Source organism: Perognathus longimembris, chromosome 2, assembly GCF_023159225.1.
Source record: "Perognathus longimembris pacificus isolate PPM17 chromosome 2, ASM2315922v1, whole genome shotgun sequence".
In the NCBI taxonomy this organism is placed as follows: domain Eukaryota; kingdom Metazoa; phylum Chordata; class Mammalia; order Rodentia; family Heteromyidae; genus Perognathus; species Perognathus longimembris.
Window position 1 is genome coordinate 31399337 of NC_063162.1, and position 22795 is coordinate 31422131.

Sequence of the window (22795 nt, forward strand, 5' to 3'; positions counted from 1 at the left end):
GCATCTTTTGATACAACTCACCAGTGAATTCACAGTAAATGGCTGCTCCATGCTGTCCTGTCTGCAAAGGGAAGGAAGGTCTTCACTGCTGCTTGCAATCAATCACTTCATCTGTTTCAAATTCAAAATGCAAAGCCAGGATTATTTGATGGGGACTCAAGTCTTAAATGGCAAAGCTCACATCCAAGAGAAGACAAATACACGTTGAAATCATTTGGATAATCAGAGCACTTAGAGTATTTTGGGAAAGCCTCTTTAAAATGTGTAAAACTCTATGTGGTTACCTTTAAAAGTGGAATTAAAATTCAATGATCACCTAGTATTAAGATGCTGGTGTTATTGTATTTAGAATGCTATGGAAAACTATAGAGTAGATTCACTTTCCTCAAAAGAACAAGGAACATATTGGGAAAGAGCAAGAATTTTAGGGCCATGCACTCTTCCCGGAGCCAGGTTGGGTTTATAATGTTTTAGAGTTGTGGTAGGCTGAATTCTAGGATGACTCTATCATTTCTACCCTTAGGATCCTTGAATTTGTGTGATCCTTCCTTGTGAGCTTTGGACAAAACCTATTCTGTCTGTTCTTCTCTCATTGACTAGTGCTCCTCCCATGTTTTCATCACACCACAGGGCAAAGGTTAAGCAGGTGCTAATAGTGCTCCTGAGCTAATGACAGAAGACCTTTTTTTTTTTTTAAAAAAAAAGAACACAATAATTCCTCAACTAACTTTGAAGATATACTGAATTCATAGAAAGGCCATGAGTCCCACATCAATGTAACCAATTCTGTCAGTGACTACAAGAGCTTTGAAAAACTCTGAGCCTAAGAGCCTGAGCCTGAGATGGGTCCTGGTCTACACCTGCATTGGTGCTAAGTAGAGACAGTAAGCTATGCCCTGATGGCTTCCCTCCCCGCCCCCCCCCAAAAAAAACAACAGGAGCTAGATAGTGTGTATTGCCTTAGCAGATGAGTTAACAGAAATGCATGACAACAATGAACTTATATAGTAGCTCTATGTCATGGATGAGTTCTATCACCTTTCTGTGCATCTGAAAACTGAAATAGCAATGTACCTGTCTTATTGTTGTGAAAGGGTTTAATGTTAGCTTACAAAGTTCTTAGCATAGTTCACTATGTACTAGGATCTGTTTTGCAGTTGAGGAGGCTGGGGCTCAAAGGTGTTAAGTGGATGCACACAAGTTCAAGTATTAGCTCAATAAATGCTTGTTCCCTCCTTCTTATGCTAGTGTAAGTGGAGCTCTGCATTACAATCTCTCAAACTTCCTAAATGCATTTTATTTTTTCCTTTATACCCTACCCATTACTTCAGTTGAGTTTGGTCATCTGTCTTCTCCCTCTGTTCCTCATTTAGTAACAGACTGTTAGAGGAAGCAATACAGAAATTCATATGGAACAATAAAAGAACCAGAATAGCAAAAACAATCCTAAGCAGAAAAAATAGTGCTGGAGGAATTACAACATCAAACTTCAAGCTGTATTGTAAAACTATAGTAATAAAAACAGCTTGGTATTGGCACAGGAACAGGCCTGCAGACCAGTGGAACAGAACTGAAGACCCAGAAATGAACCCGCAGAACTATGCCTACTTAATCTTTGATAAAGGAGCTAAAAAGATAGGATGGAAGAAAGACAGCCTCTTTAAAAAATGGTGCTGGCAAAACTGGTTCAACACCTGCAACAAACTAAAACTAGATCCTTCTATATCACCCTGAACCAAAATCAATTCCAAATGGATTAAAGACCTCGAAATAAAAACAGATACCCTGAAAACACTAAAGGAAGGAGTAGGAGAAACACTTGGGCTCCTTGGCACAGGATGAAACTTCCTTAATAAAGGCCCAGAAATGCTACAAATCAAAGAAAGGTTGGACAAATGGGACTGCATCAAACTGCAGAGCTTCTGCAGGGCAAAGGACATAGCTCACAAGATAAGCAGAAAGCCCACAGACTGGGAAAAGATCTTTACCAGCCATACAATGGACAAAGGCCTCATATTTAAAATATATGCAGAACTAAAAAAATTAAATTCCTCCAAAACAAAACCACAAAGAACCAACAGCCCCCTCAACAAGTGGGCTAAAGACAAATAGACTTCTCTGAGGAGGAAATGAGAATGGCCAAGAGACATAGTCACTGGCCATAAAAGAAATGCAAATCAAAACAACATTGAGATTCCACCTCACCCCAGTAAGAATGTCCTTTATCAAGAAAACTAACAATAACACTGGGTATTGTATATATGCCTACCTGATCTAGGGAAGGGAAAAAAAATGAGGGTGTAAGATATCACAAGAAATGTACTCACTGCCCTATTATGTAACTGTACCCCTGTTGCACAACACCTTGCCAACAAAATTTAATTAATAAAAAAAAGCAAGAAGAAAACTAACAATAACAAATGTTGGAGGGGATGTGGTCAAAAGGGTACCCTACTTCATTGATGGTGGGAATGTAAACTTGTTCAGCCACTCTGGAAAGAAGTGTGGAGATTCCTCAGAAGGCTAATCACAGAGCACCCCTTTGACCCAGCAGCCCCACTTTTGGGCATCTACCCAAAAGACCACAAACAAGAACACACTGAAGCCACCAACACAACAATATTCATTGTAGCACAATTTGTCATAGCTAAAATATGGAACCAACCCAGATGCCCCTCAGTAGATGAATGGATCAGGAAAATATGGTACATATACACAATGGAATTTTATGCCTCTATCAGAAAGAATGACATTGCCTCATTCGTAAGGAAATGGAAAGACTTGGAAAAAATTGTAATAAGTGAAGTGAGCCAGACCCAAAGAAACATGGGTTCTATGGTTTCACTCATAGGGAATAATTAGCACAGTTTTAGGCTAGTCACAGCAGAGGATCACAAGAGCCTGTTAGCTATGCCCCTATGAATGCATAAAATGATGCTAAGTGAAATGAACTTCATGTTACGGAATGAGTGTTATATCACTGTTGTAACTACTTTCAACATGCCATGTGAAACTGTAGCTTCTTTTGTTGATGATCTTGTTGTATCTCTGCCTGTGGTGTACCCACGCTATCACTGTATCATCTGAATACACTGGATACTGCATATACTGGTATTAGAACTAGGGAAGTGAGAGGGAACATCAAAATCGAGAGACAAAGGATAAAAAGACAAATGACTCCAAAAGCAATACTTGCAAAACCATTTGCTGTAAACCAACTGAACAACTCATGGGGGAGAAGAAAGGGGGAATGGGAAGGGGGGAATGAGGAGGAGTTAACAAACAGTACAAGAAATGTACCCAAGGCCTAATGTATGAAAGTGTAACTCCTGTGTACATCACTTTGACAATTAAAAAAAAAAAAAAGAAACCCCCTACCTTACTAAACCTGAGACAGGATGCTTGGCAAGTGTGACAGGGTGCTAAGTATCCAATGATATGCTAAGGACTAGGGTTTGAACCCTTCAGGACTAGAACTGTCCCTTACTTTTCTCATACAAAGCTAGTGCTCTGTCATTTGAGCCACAGCTCCACTTCTGGTTTTTTTGGTGGTTAACTGGAGTTAAGAGTCTCATACACTTTCTTACCTAGGCTGGCTTTGAGCTGCAATCCTCAGATCTCAGCCTGTTAAATAGCTAGGATTATTGGTGTGCTCTACTGGCACTCAGCTTATTGATATAAATGCTCTTTTTTATATAAATGAATACTTTTTAGTCAATCAAGAACTGCCTACTGCAAGCCATATTTTTTAGCCTCCTTGTTGAGTGAGGAATGGCCATGTCTCCAAGTTCTGGTCCATAGGGTGTGGACAGAAATGATGTAATACCAGTTAGGATCCTGCCCTAAGCCTCAGCTACCAACTTTTCCCCCACCCATCATCTGGGATGTCCATATAAGACATCATAGGTCACGAGGAGGAGCTAGGAAAAACACAAAGGACAACAGAGTACCCTAGTTTGCTCACACTCACACTTTTCCAGAGGAAGAAATTTCTGTCTTGTTTCATTCTTACACAGCCTCATGTAGGCAGCTGGATCTGCATCCTGACAATGATAAGGATAAAAGGCTCATTCTGAAGAGCGGAAGGGAAGACAGTCTTTCTGATAACAATGTGTACATCCTCCACCATCTTCTTTTCCTTCAGCCTCAGCATCCTGCCAGGCCTCCCTCTATAGCTGGTACTGGAAATTACAGATATAACTCATTCTTCCTTTCTTCTTCTTGCCTCACCTACTATTCTGCCTGGTCTGTAAGGTTGTACTTCCCCCATGTAAAAGTTTTAGACTCTTTCAGGATGAGTAGCACACAATCCCTCAGAAGAGTAGGCACTCTAAGCTACAGTCCCAAAGGCTACCTCTGGTTGTCATAAACGTTTAATTTGATTGTTAGAGTAAGCTTTCTAAAGTTATCAACACTTAAAATTTGCAAGATTTCCTATTTTTAAAAAACCCTCTGATGCCTAGTTTCAATAAAAAGCAATTAATCAAAAATTAAGTTAAATGCTATGACTCATACCTGTAATCCTAGCTACTCAGGGGGCTAAGATGTGAGAGTCATGGATTGAGGTCAGCGGGAGTAGGAAAGAACATTAGACTCTTATCTCCAACTAACCACCAAAAAGAAATGGAGCTGTGGCTCAAGCAGTAGAACACTAGCCTTGAGCAAAAAAATCTATACGACAGCACCTAGGTCCAGTACTGGCACACAAAAACAAAAAAAAATCTCTGAGTTAGGCTAAGGGACATCACCCAGGTTCTGAATTCAAACCCTAGTCCACAGTTCTACTGCCCACCCCCCTCCCCAATCAGAGGCTCTTACTCCACTGGGACTAGGGCCCAGGTACTTGTTTGTTGCATCAGTGGATCAAGTTAACAGAATGTTAAGCTTCTCATGGGGAAAAAGAAGTCATTTTCATTTATGTTCTTTCCCAGTAGGAGAAAAGTCAAGCAATGTAAGTCCCATGATGATAAGCAAATGGTACTTTCCAGGTAGCTAAGGATCCATGTAACAGTAACTGAGCAGAAAAGCTGGCTTGAAGTTGGCAGAGCTGTCTCCCCTAATGCCTTACGGTTCAGAACAAACATGGAGAAGACACACTGAATATGACTTTAAGTGTTAAAGGGAAACAGTGTGATTTGCAGGATCAGAAATACAGCGAGGTAGAAAGTGGAAAGCAGAGGATCACAATAGCTCAACAGCTATGTGTATAATTACCATATTAAATGATGCTAATCAAAATTAACTCTAAGATATGGAAACAAGAGTTTTGTTGTTGTTGTTGTTCATAATGCACTGTGTGAAGTTCTATTTTTCTTCTTTCATTTTTTCCTTTGATTTATGCCTTGTTACTCTTTTGGTACCTTATGCATGCATACACACACACACACACACACACATACACACACACATATATATGTTTATCTGATTTGGGGAAGGGAAGGGGAATAACAAAATGGTGAGAGAAAGGGTGAACCAATGCAACAGGGATACTCACAAGACACTATGTACAACTGGGGGAGGAGGCAGTCATGGGGAAGGGAAAGTGGGAGAAAAATGAGGGAGAGGGCAGCAATGTTTGACAAGAAATGCACTCTTTACCTTACTTATGTAACTGTAACCCCTCTGTACATCACCTTTACGATAATTTTTTTTTAAAAGTGGAAGGAAGATGGGAAGTATTCAATGCCATGAAGCATACAATATAATTACTTTTCTAAGAGAAGGTCCAATGTACTATGAAGTACACAGTGCAAACACACTAGCAGTCAAACAAGCTGAGTGTGAGCCTGTCTCTACCATCTCTATCCTTGCTGGTGATCTTTCTTGAGCCCCTGGGAGGCTCACAAACAGTTTTACATCATTTGTCGCACACTGACATTAAACTCATCGGAAATATTCAACAGAAATGCCCGATTTTATCTCAGCCAGCTGCCTAACCTCCACCCTGAAAGAGCCCACATTCTTCAGGCTTGATAACATCTGGAGTACAGCCATGATACGTTTAATCTCTGAGATTTTAGGAAGTTCCTTTTGCTTTTGAGTGTTCAGTTTCTCATGTTCATCCCCAACACCTTTTCTCACTGGTCTCCAAAGATGGAATCATCATATGTAATAGAAGTTTTATAGAGGTCATAGGCAGCTATTCGGACACACAGGATTTAGGAACTTGAGTGTAAGAATTTAGGAGTGTTAGGAACTTGAGTGTCACGTGAGTTCATATAGCATACAGAAACTCTCTACAAACCAGAAGTTGCATTCCTTTTTTTTTTTTATTAAACTTTTTCTTTATTGTCAAAGTGTGGTACAGAGTGGTTACAGATTCATATGTAAGGCAGTGAGTATATGACTTTTTTTGCAATTTGCATTTCCTTACCTTTTCTTTTTCTTATTTTTAAATCTTTGTGTGTCTAAGCTCAGAGCCCTGACCCACTTTCACTCATAAAACAATATTTTTCAGAATACAGGAAGGAGACTGCCTGACAATAGTCTCCATGGAGACTTCACATTTAGAGTGGAGCTATCTGTCCTCACTTTCACCTACATGTGTCCCTTCCTCCCTAAGAGCCACAGTGACCTGGATAAGCAGGCTAAGCCTGCTGGCAGGTGATAAAAGGCCAATATACCGCATGAAGCCTCATTTTGTAATTGGCCAGACCAATGGCCTTTCTTTTCCCCACTGGGTTAAAGTTTGCATTTGCCAAGATGTACACGGTGCAATGTACTTAGTCAGAGATGCATAAAGGAAATAATTGTAATCTTGGCCATGGGCTGCAGCATGCCTTAAATGACAGAGGCATAAGGAGGCGGGCTCTCACTTTCTTACAGACTGGGACCATTTTGGGGCTGGGGGAGATAATCTAAGTCCACCTTTGCTGTTTATTTTTAAAGATGCTCAATATTTAGACATGACAACTAGATTACTTTGACTTTTTAAAATAGTTATCCCTACTTTCTACAAATCAGTGCTATGACCCAGATGGTACTTTATTTGTACCAAAATATTGGTAAGGTAAAGAAAACACAATGTACACAACTAATTTGTCAGGTTTAAAAATCTTTTAGAGGAAAAGTTCAACAATCTACCTCTAAACAATGTACTCTCCAAAGATCAATGAGCAAGTTTCTAGGGAAATGAAAACACTTGAACCAAATGAAAAGAAAAGGAAAGGAAAGGAAAAGATTTGTGGGAGAAATAGGAAACTTGAACAAAATAGCCTTTATTGTATCATCATACATATGTACAAATTGCCATATTCCTATAGGTACATTCCAAAGGTAGACTTTGTGCAACAGAGTGTTACAAATGTTATCAATGAGCAAGAACAAGGTTACTATGGAAAGATAAAACTAAGCAACTCCTGATATGTACTTAATTACTTTGAGGTAGACTCAAGCTACCCTTGGGGGCAATCAAGTCATGCTTTTAGTCATGAAATAATTATTTTACACAGCTCAATACAAAATTTGAATCCTGATTCCAGGATCTGGGCCTTTACAGAATGAGAGTGCAGATTATGGGGTCACATACCCTCTAGAAGAATACAGCTTTCCCACTTAGAGGGGTGGAACGCAATAGCATCTTACTGAACTCCTTGTGCAGCTTGCCTTCCTCCATTAAAAGAGAACAGCAACCCTTCACTGAAAAACTCAAGTGAAGCTTAAATGATGTATACTAAAAAGAGTAAATTCCATTACAAAAATTCCAGCTTGCAGGAGTAAAATCAAAGAAAATCTGTCTTTTCTCACAAGTGCTTAGAGATATGAGATTTATGTCCTCTCCTAAAAGCTAACTTATACTTGTAGCTATCAGCGATGGTGCATATATAACTACTGGCACTTTACAATTCATTTTTGAGAGACATCAAGGTTTCTATTAAACACCCACTGGCTTTTCCAACCTACACGCACACAAACATCAGTTTTATCCTTGCCAAGTAGGGACCAGTCCCCTTATAGAAACTCCCTTTGCTGGTATTTGGTATTGAACAAGTTAGCAAGGAATCCAATCTTACAGAATGGGACCTAATGGGGAATCTTCACATAAGATTCTGCAAGAGAGGCTTATCTGTAATACAGAAAGGCATCCTAGAGAAGATAAGGCTTTTCATTAGTGAGACTGTGTCTTCGGCTGGGAATATGGCTTAACAGTAGAGTGCTTGCCTTGCATACATTAAGCCCTGGGTTCGATTCCTCAGCACCACATAAACAAAAAAGGCTGGAAGTGGCCCTGTGGCTCAAGTGTTAGAGTGTTAGCCTTGAGCAAAAAGAAGCCAGGGACAGTGCTCAGGCCCTGAGTCCGAGAGAGAGAGAGAGAGAGAGAGACAGACAGACAGACAGAGAGACAGAGACAGAGAAAGAGAGAGAGAGACTGTCTTCATATAGGTCTATAGGTTTGAGAAGCAGAGTCCAACAGGAGAAGTAACCTCGCTCCTTCTACAGACTGGTAACCTCTGATCTTTCTTAAAATGGTTCTCAGAATTATTACTTAGGAAATAATTGCCATTTCTTAAGGCTTTCTTGAGTTTTGTAATATTCTAATTTTGTCTAATTGATGTGGAATTCTTAGCTACATGATAGTGAGTTATATGAATCTCATGACAAAACAGGTAATTCTGAATAATTAAAACTGTAAAAACAAAAATTTAATACTGAAAACAATAAAATGTTGTGAGATTTAACTGTTTTTTGAAGGAAACAGTTGTAAAATGTATCACTTCTTTGCTTCAAAATGCAGATATAATCCTTTTTTGATACTTCAGGGTTTTTTAAATTTATTTTTTAAATTTTTTAAATAAATTTTTATTATCAAACTGATGTACAGAGAAGTTACAGTTTCATAGGTTAGGCATTGGATACATTTCTTATACTGTCTGCTACCTCATCCCTCATTTCCCCCTCTCCCCTCCCCTTTTCCCTTTCCCCTCCATGAGTTGTTCAGTTCATTTACACCAAACAGTTTTGCAAGTATTGCTTTTGTAGTTGTTTGTCTTTTTTTACCCTGTGTCTCTCGATTTTGGTATTCCCTTTCAATTTCCTAGTTCTAATACCAGTATACATGGTTCCCAATATACTCAGATAAGATACAGAGATAGTGTAGGTACAGCCACAGGAAGGGGATACAAGAAGATCATCAATAAAAGAAGCTACAGTTACACATAGCACATTGAAAGTAGTTACAACAGTGATATAACAAAGAAACATGGACTCTATGGTCTCCCTTATAGGGAATAATTAGCACAGGTTTAGGCAGTCACAGCAGAGGATCACAAGAGCCCAATAGCTATATCCTTATGAACACATAAGATGATGCTAAGTGAAATGAACTCCATGTTATGGAAACGATTGATACTTCAGTTTTATTTCACAGTAACTGCCCATAACAAAACTCCCCTTCATTTCCAACTGGTTCTTTGCTGTCAGTAAGAATTCAATAAACCATGGCTACCACAAGGTCCATTGTATAATGAGAAAACTAAAGCCTTATTAGGTAAGAAGCTTGAACAAATGATGGAGCTGGGATTCAAAGGTAGAGGCATGGGAGTCCAGAGCTTACAGTCTTAGTAGCCAGTGATGCTAGAGGCTAGCCTTTAAAGTTATCAGGGGAAGGGGCTCACATCCTTGAGCCTTGGACGAGATTCACAGCATGTATTGCAGAAATGAACATTCCAGTTCACTATTACAAATATATTATTCATAATCTCCTTGCTAAAGTAATGGGAAGGCATTTATTCTCCTCACTTGTTTTCTAAGGCAAAATGACGTGTGTGTGTGTGTGTGTGTGTGTGTGTGTGTGTGTGTGTGTGTGTGTGTACTGAACTCATCACCTGGTAGAAATAGTTAAAGAAATTCAAATAAATCAAATCATTATTCTACAAAGACACAGGTTAATTAAAAGTATCTGTTAGGTTTTCTTAGATACATTCTATTTGTGTGATATTCAAAAGGCATTTCATATGTTTCTCAATGTTAGGAATCTTGTTTTTTAATGTAATGATTCAATTAATATGCATTATAAATTATATGGTAAATAAATTTGAAGTATTATGGGAAACTTCATATATAAACACAAATATTTCTTTCTTCAGGAATCTCCATGGGATGTCAATTTTACTTTCCTGCTGTTAAAATACTAAAATTTCTTAGGACTTTGTATTTAAAAATGTACCCATACAAGAAATGTATCCAATGCCTAATGTATGAAAATGTAACTTCTCCGTAATTCAGTTTGATAATAAAATATATATATATAAAGAAAGCAATCAAAAAATGTACCCATCAATAAGCCAATAGAATTTAATATACATTTCAATATGCTTCCCTCTTTAATCTAATTTTTTAAGAAAATGCCATCCAAAAGATGTTTAATCAAATGAGGTTTAATGGGACACAAATATGATTTTTAAATGACATTATTTTCATTCCTGCCAGTTTCATGAAACTTGGAAACAAGGTCAAGCTACGGGCAGGATTAATCATTTATTTAATTTTTTACAGATTTCCTGGAGTTCAAAAACAAACAACTGGTACCTTCAAATACTTGTCCACTTCTTCCCCACAGTTCTGTAACCACAAGAGTTGTCACTGTCTACCTGTTCTGCTTGCATTTATACGTTTGGCTTTGACACAAACAATCTCTTCAATGTAGTGGAGAGTAGCCACACAGAACTGTGTTCTATAACATTTTCTGGTAATGTGCAATAAAACTCTTGAAGAGCTCCTTTGAGCAGCACATTGGTTGGAGAGTGGCTATGTGCTGTGGCTGTATTTTACTTATCTCTGCTCTCTCTCTCTCTCTCTCTCTCTCTCTCTCTTTCTCTCTTTCTCTCTCTCTCTCTCTCTCTCTCTCTCTCTCTCTCTCTCTCTCTCTCTCTCTCTCTCTCTGTTTTTCCCCTCCCTGTGGTTGACATTCCCTTAAACTGTCCTAATGTTGGCTTTGAGAGTGGTTCCTGGACTGTTTGCACCACAGTTACTTGGTGAAGGTGGAGGATGCCTGCAGCAATAGTTAGATTATGAGATCCCAGTGAATCAGAATGCTTAGAAAGGTGCCCCAGAAACCGATTCTTTTTCACCAAACAACCTAGGAGATTTTCCTGCATACTGTGAGTCTAGCAGCTCTTTCTCCTTCATGCTGTTTGATCTTACCACTGGCCCAAAAGCAACAGAGCCAGGGGACTTCTAAAACCATGAGCTCAAATCCAACCTTTGCTTCTTATGTCACAGAGACCCAAAGTGGGCAAATATCACTCATTTATAGGTCCTCAAACTCATTAGTCATAAAAATTTTTTGAAATACTAATACTTCATGTTGAAACGTTTCCAATGAATACCTTTGACCCACTGTTATTTCTACATGTCTATCTACCCATCTACCTATCTATTGCCTGTACTGGATTTGAACTCCAAATTCTTAAACTCTTGCTCAGTTCTTTTGCTCACAGCTGGGGCTCTACCACTTGAGGCACATCTCTACTTGTCCATTTTTGCTTATTATTTGAAGATAATAGTCTTTCAGATCTGTCTTCCTGGGCTGTGAAGCTTAGACCTCAGCCTTCTGGGTAGCTAGGATTATGTGTGTAAGCCACTTGCAGTTTGTCCCTATGTAACTTAAATTCACGGAAGAGCTGTGACAAGGATAGTCTCTTGTAAATAGGCAAATAGGTAAATAGGCAAAATAGGTCATTTTGCCTTTAGTTGTAATTATGACTTGACCCAAGAGTCTCTTCAAGTATATTTAACTTCATATTTAACTCCCAACTCCAGCCAATAAGGTGATCTGTCCAAGCTAGGTGTTCCGTACATACTTGTAAATAGGAAAAGTCTGGCAGTGATGGAAAGCCTTGCTGAGAGAAGGGGACATGGTGGTTTAAGTAAGTGTCTGTGAAATAAAGTGGCACTAGTTTGAACCGAAGAGCAGGAAAAGGAATGAAGAAGACAATCAGTTTATGGGGGAACTTCGAAAGAAAAGCTATAAACCTGGAGTCTAAATGGATATAAAATAAAGTAAAAGATACTCTAAAAGTGACTTTGAAGGAAATTGAAGATGCTCATGCTTCTGACTCCTACCTTTAAAAGACGAAGAAGCTTCTCTTTTTCTATCTCCATGAATGGTACCAACATCCAACCAATTACAAAGAACACAGAAAACCCCGGAAATAGTTACCATGCATTCCCACCACTCCTCAAAACCAACACATCAGATAGATCTGAATATGGGATTTTCAACAAAACAACAAGCCTAAGAACATTTCATATTTTAAAAGTTTGAGGAGTAAGATGGAGGAGAAAGATCTGTGGTAGAATGCTTGACTGGCATACACAAGGTCCAGGGTTAGGTCTGTTTCCCATAACTATCTATCTAATTAAATAATATAATTAAGATATGTGATCTGACCAGATCCTCCTTCAGAAGACTTGAGTGAAATTTGAATAAGATGTGCACAATATAGTACTGTATCAATGTTAATTTCCTGATTTTAATGACTACTATGGTTAAATGTTATTATTTGGAGAGTCTGTGTAAAGGTGTATAGAAATTATATACACTACTTCCATGATTTGAGAGAGACTGAAATTATTTTAAAACAAAATGTTACAATAATGTTCAAACAGTACTTTTTAAAAAGGACAAGAAAGGAAAAAGAATATTGGCCTCATTGTAACACAGTATCTTCCACCTCTAAACTAATGGACTAATGACATGAATGAGTCTTAGGAGGAACATAAACAGCTAAGTAGCATGTGGAAAAATGTTTAAATTCACTACTAGTACTTTAAAAAACTGTGAATTTGATGCTGAAGACATAACTTAAGTGGCATAGTGCTTACATAGGAGGTTTCAGGCCATGCTGGCTTTCATTACCAGACAACACCTCCCTCCCACCCAAAAAGAAAAGGTACCCTGTGAATTTCGACATGGTAATTTTACTTATTTTATTGATAAAATTCACATGTGACCAAACTTAATGTGTTAAAGGGAACATTTAAAATTGACAATATTTTAATAATATACATGTTTATAGACCAAAAAATTTCAATTCAGTTCTAAGATTTCTCTATAGGTTATCCTGCCCAAATACACACACACACACACACACACACACACACACACACACACACACACACACACGGTCATAGTATGGTTTAAAAATGTTGATCATGGTTGAGCACACCTGTTATTCCACCACTGGGTAGGAGCAGCAGTAGAGATTATAGGATGAGGAATACAAGGTCAGACTAAGATTCAGTCTCAAAAAGATAAAATGAAATAAAATAAAAAATAACTAAGGGATGGGAATGTGGTTTAATGGCAGTGTGCTTTTAATGGCAGAATGCTTGCCTAGAAAGTGTAAGGCACCGAGTTTTATCTCTACCACCACAAGAAAGAGGAAAAATATCTGGAAGAAAATAAAACCTAACAATTAAAATAAATCAATATGGCAGGTTGACAGCTAAAGCTACTTAGAAAGTACTTACATACTTGTGCATTGAATCATAAAATTGTTAGATAAAGCATTAAGTGAAATAAGCAAGTATGACTATATATACTATATAGGGTATATATATATTGTATGAATATATATTATACTGGTATTTGGAAGAAAAAAAATTAGGAACAACATAGATTGGATTTTTCTTAGCTGTTCCATAAATAGTAGGGTTATGATGGCCTTTCATTTTCACCTCATTTATTTCTGTATAATTTGTTATAAGCATGTATCACTGTATAATTTTAAAAATTATACTTCCCAAAGGTAAGTTTTAAGTAGATTGTTCCAGATTTTAATCTAAGTTTTGCCAGTTTCTACTTGTGTGAATTTGATGGCTAAGTAGGGTAGCCTTCCTGTTACCCGCTGTAATGTGCAGTTTCTAGAAAGAGTAATGTATGGACTACAGAGACATTCAAGAAAAACACGTACTGCAAACCCTTCAAAACCAGTGATAACAAATTCAGGAGCCTAAGTCCTCACCTTTATTCCCTTCTGCCTTTGTGATGACAAACCAGTCTGCTTCATTCACTTCAATCTGTTATTTCTGTGCCAGGTAGTGTATGACAACCCTAGTTGAGAAGCACATTTGTTTGCATCAGGTTGATCAAAAATGCATGATGCTAACCTAGTGACCACTAGAAAAGGTTTAAAACCATCTTGTCTCTTTCTTCGGCATTATCATACTGTTTGGTTTTCTGCTTCTTATATCTCTTCTGACTTCTCATTGGTCAAACCCTATCAAAACATCTACCATCCAGAAGGATGTATGGCATTATCTCTAGGACTGTCTGCCAGCCCTGAGGTTTTCTGATTCTTTCCAGTAAGAAACAGAATATTGGATAAGAAATGTACTCACTGCCTTACATATGAAACTGTAACCCCTCTGTACTTCACTTTGACAATAAAGTAAAAAGAAAGAATGAAACAGAAATACTAAGAAAACTATAGGTAGTACCTATATATTTTCATGACAAGAATTCCAATGCAACAACACTGGAGTTGGCATTATGATACATTATTTTTTAAAAACATACATGGAAATTAGGAGGGGAAAATGCTTAACAAGATAAAAACAGAAGCAAGCATATAAACATAAAATTTGACTTATCTCTTAATTAGATTTTTCTCTAAGGAGGTGGCTTTTGTCTACCTGTAGGAAAAGATTGCTGAAAAGAAGGCTCTCCGGTTCCACCTAACCCTCCAGACAAAATCTGGGGAAATGGGTTGGAGAATATTTTATTTTTATTTTATTTTGCCAGTTCTGGGGCTTGAACTCAGGGCCTGAGCACTGCCTCTGACTTCGTTTTGCTCAAAACTAGCACTCTATCACTTGAGCCACAGCACCACTTCCAGCTTTTTCTGTTGCTGAGGAATCAAACCCAGGGCTTCATGCATGCTAGGCAAGTACTCTACCACTAAGCCACATTCTCAGCCCCCGATATTTTATTTTTTAAAGATAAATTTGAGAATCACAACCATAGTTGCCTTTGTAACTCCCTACATACTCTAATTCTCTACTTGGTCAACATAAGAATGACAGAATATCCTGTAAAGAACATAATGGCCAGTTATATTTCTTTCAAGATCTACATTTTAACTTGCTGGATTTTTTTTACCAAATGGAAAAATAAAGTTCCACACTCTGTAGTGGTTCCAAGTAGTTTTGATTCTTTTATGTATATACTAAAATACTACACTGATTCATCATGCAGTTTTTCTGCCGTACTGAGCGGAAAGACTAGCATATGAAATAATTATTCCAGATCTTGGAAGATCATCATTCCATGCAATGTGTCTATTTGTTCCTACTATCAAAGAGAATTTATCTTATGGAACATTTTATAAATGAAATAAAACTAGAGTCAATCCAACAGAAGACTGAAGAAAGACTCATAGGCAAATAAAAAAAATCTATTATATTGGCATATTCCTAGTCCAGGAAAGTGGCTCACATGACAAGATAATGTCAGGATATATTCAGTTCAGCAACTAGGATAAATGAAATCACAGGGTCCTAAAATGAGCAAAGTTTAGTCAAAATCCCATTGTTGGTTGCAGTTTCCTTTCTGCTTCTAACCAAAGGTTAGTGCTCCAGTCATTTAAGTTTGATTAGTGCTCTAGTCATTTAAGTTTGAAAAGTAGAGCTCTGAAAAGAAACACTTGGGCTTCTCTCTAAATATAGACAAATACATGAAAGCACTGTTGACATAGGGCCAGGCATGTGTACAGATTATGATGACAATATTTGCCCTTGTTCCCCCTCTTCATAAATCCACACCATCCCCGTAGTACCCCAAACTAGATAAATGAATAATCTGGGATGAGTTGTTTGACAGCTCTTGGATGAGCCTTTGTTGAATGTTTAATTCAGTCACTGACATGCCATTGAAGCATTAGGTATCAGGAAAGTTTGAAAAATCAAAGCATCACATTCACCATGTCACAAATCATATAACTTGTAATAATTTCCAGCTCAAGAAGATAAAAGTTTTATTTTCTTCTAGAGAAATAGAAATTTACAAAATATTCTTAAATATATGAGATTTGATTCCTACTTAGAAAGCTCTACTGAGATAGAGCTTAGATTTTCAGGATACTCTAGCAAAAATAAATAAATAAATTACAACAGAAAGAAAAGCAAAGAAAGAACCCCTCAACAATTAGGGTTCTGAAAGCTATTTATGAAAAAAAAAAACAACTAAGGACAAATATAACACAGTCAGACTACTGAAGTCAGTGATGGTAGATTCCATCCTTCCATGTTACCACCTATAATTACCATCTGGCCTTTTTCTAATTGGACACAATTACTTTACCGAAGTCAAAGAACAGCTAAGATTAACTTTGCCATTACTCTACTAGATATTCTGACTACGCTGAATAAAAATGGTTAGAAATGTCATCATCTCTTCACAATAATGAAGGAAACACATGGACTCTGGGGCTATAGAGAGAGGTAGATGGCACAGAAGGTCCCTGGAATACTGACACTTACCCCAGAATCTGATAGAGTCCATTTTGGAGGCACAGTCTCTTTGCCTTCAGCAAAGAGTCATTTGAGTATAAGGACAGATGCATGTCCAGTGTGTTATGCACACACACACACACAAAACAAAACAAAACAAAACAAAAAAAGAATCCATTTTTAAAGCAGATGTGAAAATACAAATTAGAATGAAAAGCATTATTTTTAAAAATAACAAAACTTCAAGGAAAAAATGGGGAAAATAAGCAAACCTCTGATTGGAGCCCTGAGTTTCTTGAGGACAAACCCATATTATCATTATATTCATACATTCATATTATCATTCTAGTCCTGGATCCTTTAGCAGCAGTATAAGAAACAAGGACATGTTCAAGATAGGAAAACAGGTTCTAGAATGAGATTTTCTGGGTTTGACCTACCAACCAATGCTGTTGAACAATGTTCCTGGTCATTTATACCTCAATTTTTTTAAGTCTCAAAAATATTATTATTTTATGAATAAACATAAGAATAAAAACTGATGGCTATTTTACTTTGTACCAGAAACAGTTTAAAAGAGTTTTTATTTACAACTACTTATTAATGCATTCTTCTCTAAATCTTACAAAATAGAAAGTAACACCCCAGACAGGTGCTAATAGCCCCTGTTTATAATCCTAGCTACTCAGAAGGTTGAGATCTGAAGATATGGTTGGACATCAGCCCAGGCAGAAAAGTCCCAAGAGACTCTCATATCCAATTAACCACTAAAAAAAGCTGGGGGGGGGGGGGGGAGTAGAGCTGTGGATCAAAGTGGTAGTGTTAGCCTTGAGGGGGATAAAAAGAGCTCAGGGACAGTGCCCTGGCCTAGAGTTCAAGGCCCACGTGGACAAAAGAGAAGAGGAAAGGAGAGGAAAGTACAGGACAGGGGAAGGGAGATGAAGGGAGGGGAGGGGAGGGGAGGGGAGGGGAGGGGAGGGGAGGGGAGGGGAGGGGAGGGGAGGGGAGGGAAGGGGAGGGAAGGGGAGGCAAGGGAAGGGAAGGGAAGGGAAGGGAAGGGAAGGGAAGGGAAGGGAAGGGAAGGGAAGGGAAGGGAAGGGAAGGGAAGGGAAGGGAAGGGAAGGGAAGGGAAGGGCAGGGAAGGGACCCCAACTGAAAGATGAAAAAACTGAGGGTTAGATTGGTTAGTTTTATACCCAAGAACTTACAACCAATAAGTGGTCAAACGAATTCATGTTCCTAGCTACTCCATCATCCTTGAGACAACATGTGATAAAGTTCAGTAGTCTCACATATAACATATATCCAACAACTATCATTTATTAGTAAATATTTACAAACATTTTCAAGATTCTGGAGTTTCCCATGGTTCAGCATCAAAGGAGTGCTGAATCTACTGCTGATGCTTGCGTGGGTAAGTCACAGGCTAATGGTGGCGCTTGTACTCTTTTTCATATAAAACAACAAACTGATGCCTGGCTTCCAGAAGTGTGCCCTTCTCAACCTCAATGTCCCTGGGATCATTCACCATGCTGCCATCATCTAATACCTAATCATCATCTCCAGTCCTTCCTTTTATTCATCTACTCCCACTCAACTGCCAAAGTACACTTACAGAAACACGCTTTCATCACTCCCTTTCAAGGAACCTACAAATGACTACTGCAGAAAATGAAGACTCTACCACTTGGCTATCAAAAGTCTTAACTAAGATATGAGGGATCTATACCTTTAACACTCATGCAAGTGGCTCCACTGTATACTTACCAAATGTATAATGGCTATGAATGACCATGTTTCATCATCAAGAGAACAGCAACGTTTGTTATTGTAGAATGCTGTTACACTGTTTTTCATTCTATTACCTTTTGTACATAGTAGGAAAAAAATTGGCAATTCTTGCTTTGTTTATACGCAGCATGAAACAAGCATGATTAGAGGAGCACACGAGGATGACTATTAGAAAGAAACAGTGCATGATTATTGAATAGTGTCACAGTGATAAGTAGGTACATTTCATGTAATTTGGATCCAGAATCACAGGGAAAACCTCTAATATTGGAGATGAAAAGTTGGAAGTAAAAACAAAAGAAGAAGTAATATTTCAGACCAAACAATCCATCCATTTCCAAAAGAATGTCTTGAAAGTTCATTAGAGTGAATCACAAAACAGGGATTACTGGTGCTTCTATTGAGGGTCTGCTTTTATTCAACATTAAGTTACTAAGTAACTAAATCGATGTCCCTAAGCCCCCATCAGTAAAAATGAGAATAACATGGTTTAAATAAAGCATTAGAAAAAGAATTAAGTAACATGTGTTTGCAAGTCTTAGAAACTTGCCAAATGTTAAATTGGCCTCTCTACTTGGCATTAGGAGATGTGGGATGGTACTAGAAGTTCCTCTGATTTGCTTAGAAATGCAAACAATTTCAGACAAAAGCCACATCCAGATGTAGCAACATCCAGATAATTCCTGAGTTGAACATTCTGATGTCAGCTCAGGATTTCTAAATATACACACATACAACCAGCCGGATAGTTTACAAATTCAGAGAGCTGAAACAATCAAGTTAACAGGAATCAATACAGTGGTATTATCTCTCTCTCTCTCTCTCTCTCTCTCTCTCTCTCTCTGTGTGTGTGTGTGTGTGTGATTTTTAAGGGATGGATTCTCTTTCCTCTGTTGAGAAAGTGGGTCCTCCACGTTGAATATGCCAAGTAGGGCTTCAATTTCATGAAGTGCCTGATGATTCGTATAAAATTATAACTAAAAAGGAATAATTCCGGGAGAGCCAATGTAATTAAGTTGGGAAAGTAAAGACAATTTGGTTTGTTACTCATTTCAAAAATATCTATTGAACAGCTGTAATCCATCAGCCCTAAGGGATGGAAAATGGACTCTGGTGTCGTCAGGAACAGCCGTAAGTCATTTCTCATAGCTTCAACTGAAGTCACTTATAAATCTCTCACCGGGTCCAGACACAATCATACTAGACAGGTACTAGACAGAATCATAAACCAGTAGATTAACAGCATGTCTCCCTGGTACTTCCTCAGCAGTCTCTGTGCTATTTCCCCTCATACTTTGAGTAGAAGTTGTTAGGATTTAACTTTCCTATGACATGAAACCTCATTCCCTGGACTGTAGCTATAAGCAGATCTGGGATAGAGGCCATGATTTCAGCTAAATTGAATTTTATGTCCTGAAAGTTAAAAAAAAGAGGTAATTACTATTAACAATTATTTAACTGTTTCCATCCAGTCCTTTTTAGGAACCAACTTCAGACACTTTTCTGTCCATGAGCAAATCTCTGCTAAGACACCAGCAGGACATGAGTCCCTTCATTTTTCCTTCCAAGCCCCTCTAACTAACAAGAATCTCATGAAACAAAGCAAAATAGGCAGGGAAGTAGCCTTTAGCACTGAGATAAAAGGAAAGACTTAGAATCTGATTCATCCATTAAATGATGCTTACTTTATAAAAGGGAACAAAATAAAAAACAAAACTTTTTTTTTCTTGAAAATTCTCAAAAAACCACTGATTTAGAAATCACAGCCAGCATGTATTCTGAAGCAAACTCTCAGGTAGGAAAAATAAAAATTTGCTTGTGTACTTAAGCAGAAATGCACAGCCATTCATGTTCCAGGTCCAATCCAATAACAATCTATGCCTTTGAATAAAGGGATCTAATGGTAAAGAAAAACATTAACTTGCATAAAAAAGAAACATGAACATACAAAATGTCCAGTGTATAGTGCATTTTTTAAAGTTCAATTTAGCATCCATTATGAGTACATAAAATAACCAACTGACACAAAGTCTGGGAGGAAAATAATAGAACACTTCATCTCTGTGTGAGACCATCACAGAAAATCTAGTTCCCCCTCCCCAAATTGAAACACGAAATCAAACATTCATTCAGTTTTAGTTCAGCTGCAGAAATATACCTGTGTTATTGACCTTGACAGAGCCTTGAATCATGAATCTATAAATCAGTCTCCTACTAACATCTACTGTATGGACAGGTCTTAAAATCCACAACTTCATTTTATCTTCAAAGATGAGGAAGATGCTATGAAAGGCAATATGTTCCGGAGCTTACTTTGAAAGAAGTCTGTTTCACTTGCTACCAAGTACTGATTTCTGATAACTAAGATAATTAATCCTTTACCCTATCGTCAACCTTGGAGATTTTCCCCCCAGTCCTTTAGATCAGGTTCTCTTTCAGAATTATTAGTTCCTTGGTTAACCTCTTTTAAAATTTCAGTAACAACAGCTCTTCAATTTCTTGGCTGTCAAGGGGGTGGTTGTTTTAGAGAGTTCTGAAAAACCAAGTTTCCATTACAGTCCACGTTTGTTGTTCATTTCACTGGGAGCTTTCAGTGAAATGCTTAAGTTATTCAAGTAAGAGGAAAATGTCTCAAGAGTAGTTTCTAAGAGAAAATAAAAGTGATCACAAACAGAAAGCCACACCACAAGCTCTTCCAGGAATAAAGGTCTGTTTTTCCAATGCTCACTTCTTTTCGTCCCTTTGTGTGCAGCCAGCATAAAGAGAAAACAATGTGATGTGTGCTCTCTCTGTGTGTCTCTGTCTCTGTGACTGTGTCTCTGTCTCTGAGTAGACACCATTTCCAAGGGTGCACCCCAAAGCTGAACCAGCAAAGCATGCATGCGCACCCATAAGAAAGGTCACCGCCAGCAGGCCCATCTGCTGCTAGGAACCACAGCTTCCTGTCTTCCTTCTCTATTATCAAGGTGAAACTAACCCCCAGGCCAGGCAGTGGGGCGCACCGGGGCTGCCGGGGCGCACCCGGCCTGCAGGAAGCCAAGCGCACCTCCCCGGGAGTCAGCCTGCCACCGGGCTGGCGTCAGCGGAAGAGGCCACCGGGCACGGGCGCCTGGCATTCACACACTCACTCGCTCGCAGGTGCCGGGGCGTGATCACACGCAGCACAGGCGCGTGGAACCCCTCACTCACCAGGCAGCAGCCTTGGATGTCCGGAGCCCGCGAGGGGCTGTGACTGCGGCGGCCCCTGCGCCTGCCGCGCGGTTCGGGCATCCGTATGCCCCCAACAGTCCCGATCTCAGTGGCCTTTGCTGGAAGGCACGACAGACAGCGGGGTGACAATGGAACCCAGGTCGGAGGCGCCCCACTCTTTCGTCCGTCCCGGCGCGCTGCTTCCTGCAGAATCGCCTCTGCCGGCTCTCGGTGCGAGGATCCCTTCCTCCTCCTCCTCCTCCTCCTCCTCCTTTTTTTCCTTCCTCCTCCCGGTGGTCTCAGGGCCCCTCTCCCCCCAGGGTCCTGGCAAAAGCCCCCAGGCAGGCCCAGGGACTCTGAACCTATGGCCTGCTGCTGCTACTGCCTCCGCCGCCGCCGCTGCAGGAAAAGAATTTGTCTCTGAGACGGTCCCGGCCTCCTGGGCCTGGCGGGCCCCGGCCCAGGGTGCCGCCTCCGCCGCTGCCTCCGCCCCCTCCTCCGCGGCCGCGGCCTCCCGTGCTCTGCAGGAAAAGCTCGCAGGTGGCAGCAGGTCCCAGCGGACCGCCTGGGGCGGGAGCGAAATGGTGGCCTGCGGTTTCCCCATCTGTAAACCTGCGCTCCTCCCCCCAGCCCACGACCCACCCTCCCTGCGCCGGCCCTCTCAACCAGGAATTTCTCCAAAAGGGACTTCTGGAATGGCGGGTGACCTGAAGGTCATCATCGCACAGCTGCCTTCCATAGGGAAACTGACTGAGGATCGGGTTTGAGATTGCATTTACACTTCACATAGGATGTATCTGTGACTGACTTCGCCCACCGGAAACCTGTTAACCGCACCCCTTTCCCACCTGTGTGTGCTGCAGAACTACAAACTTAAACCGTGATCGCTCCTGGATAGCATTGTAGTATTCTCATCACAAACTGTGTTTTCAATACGACCCTGGCGCCATGCCAGACATGCCATACGTGTAGTCGTACTGATCTGCGGCTTCCGTGTACAGAAAAGCTGCTCTTATTTTGTTTTTCTATAAGCAAGGCACAGAGAACTAAAGGGTATTTATCTCCAGTTATGCACCTGGAAAATTATAGAAGCTAACATTTAATGGGGGGAGGGGAGGAAAAGGAGAAATACAGTGTTCAGACATCAAAAGCTGTTACTATTGGCTGAATGGGTTCTATTAAATGTTTTTGGAACTCTGCTGCTACTGGATGAAATCCGGGCCCTTTGCTTGAGTTTAATTACAAGGCTAGCTCTAAGTGGTAGAAATGGCTTCAGAGTCCAGTGCTGGCTTGTAGGCATTTCCCCTAGAAATCAAATGTCCAGTCTTGCAGCCAGATGAGTATTTGGCCCTATATATTTCTT

General features: G+C 39.5%; 1 protein-coding gene across 2 annotated transcripts in view; it reads right to left on the reverse strand.

The window, feature by feature from the left end:
• Window positions 1-21760, reverse strand: part of Stambpl1 (STAM binding protein like 1) — a 41076-nt gene extending 19316 nt beyond the window's left edge. The window contains exons 1-2 of one of the 2 annotated variants that reach the window (XM_048338749.1): window positions 21433-21760; window positions 22-111 (exon numbers count right to left, since the gene is read on the reverse strand). In XM_048338749.1, coding sequence (XP_048194706.1) covers window positions 22-51 — 30 coding nt within the window. In that variant the 5' untranslated portion in view covers window positions 52-111; window positions 21433-21760. Of the gene's footprint in view, window positions 1-21; window positions 115-21432 lie in introns of those variants that run through there. The other variant, XM_048338750.1, reaches the window with a different exon arrangement.
• Window positions 21761-22795: the final 1035 nt, after the last annotated feature.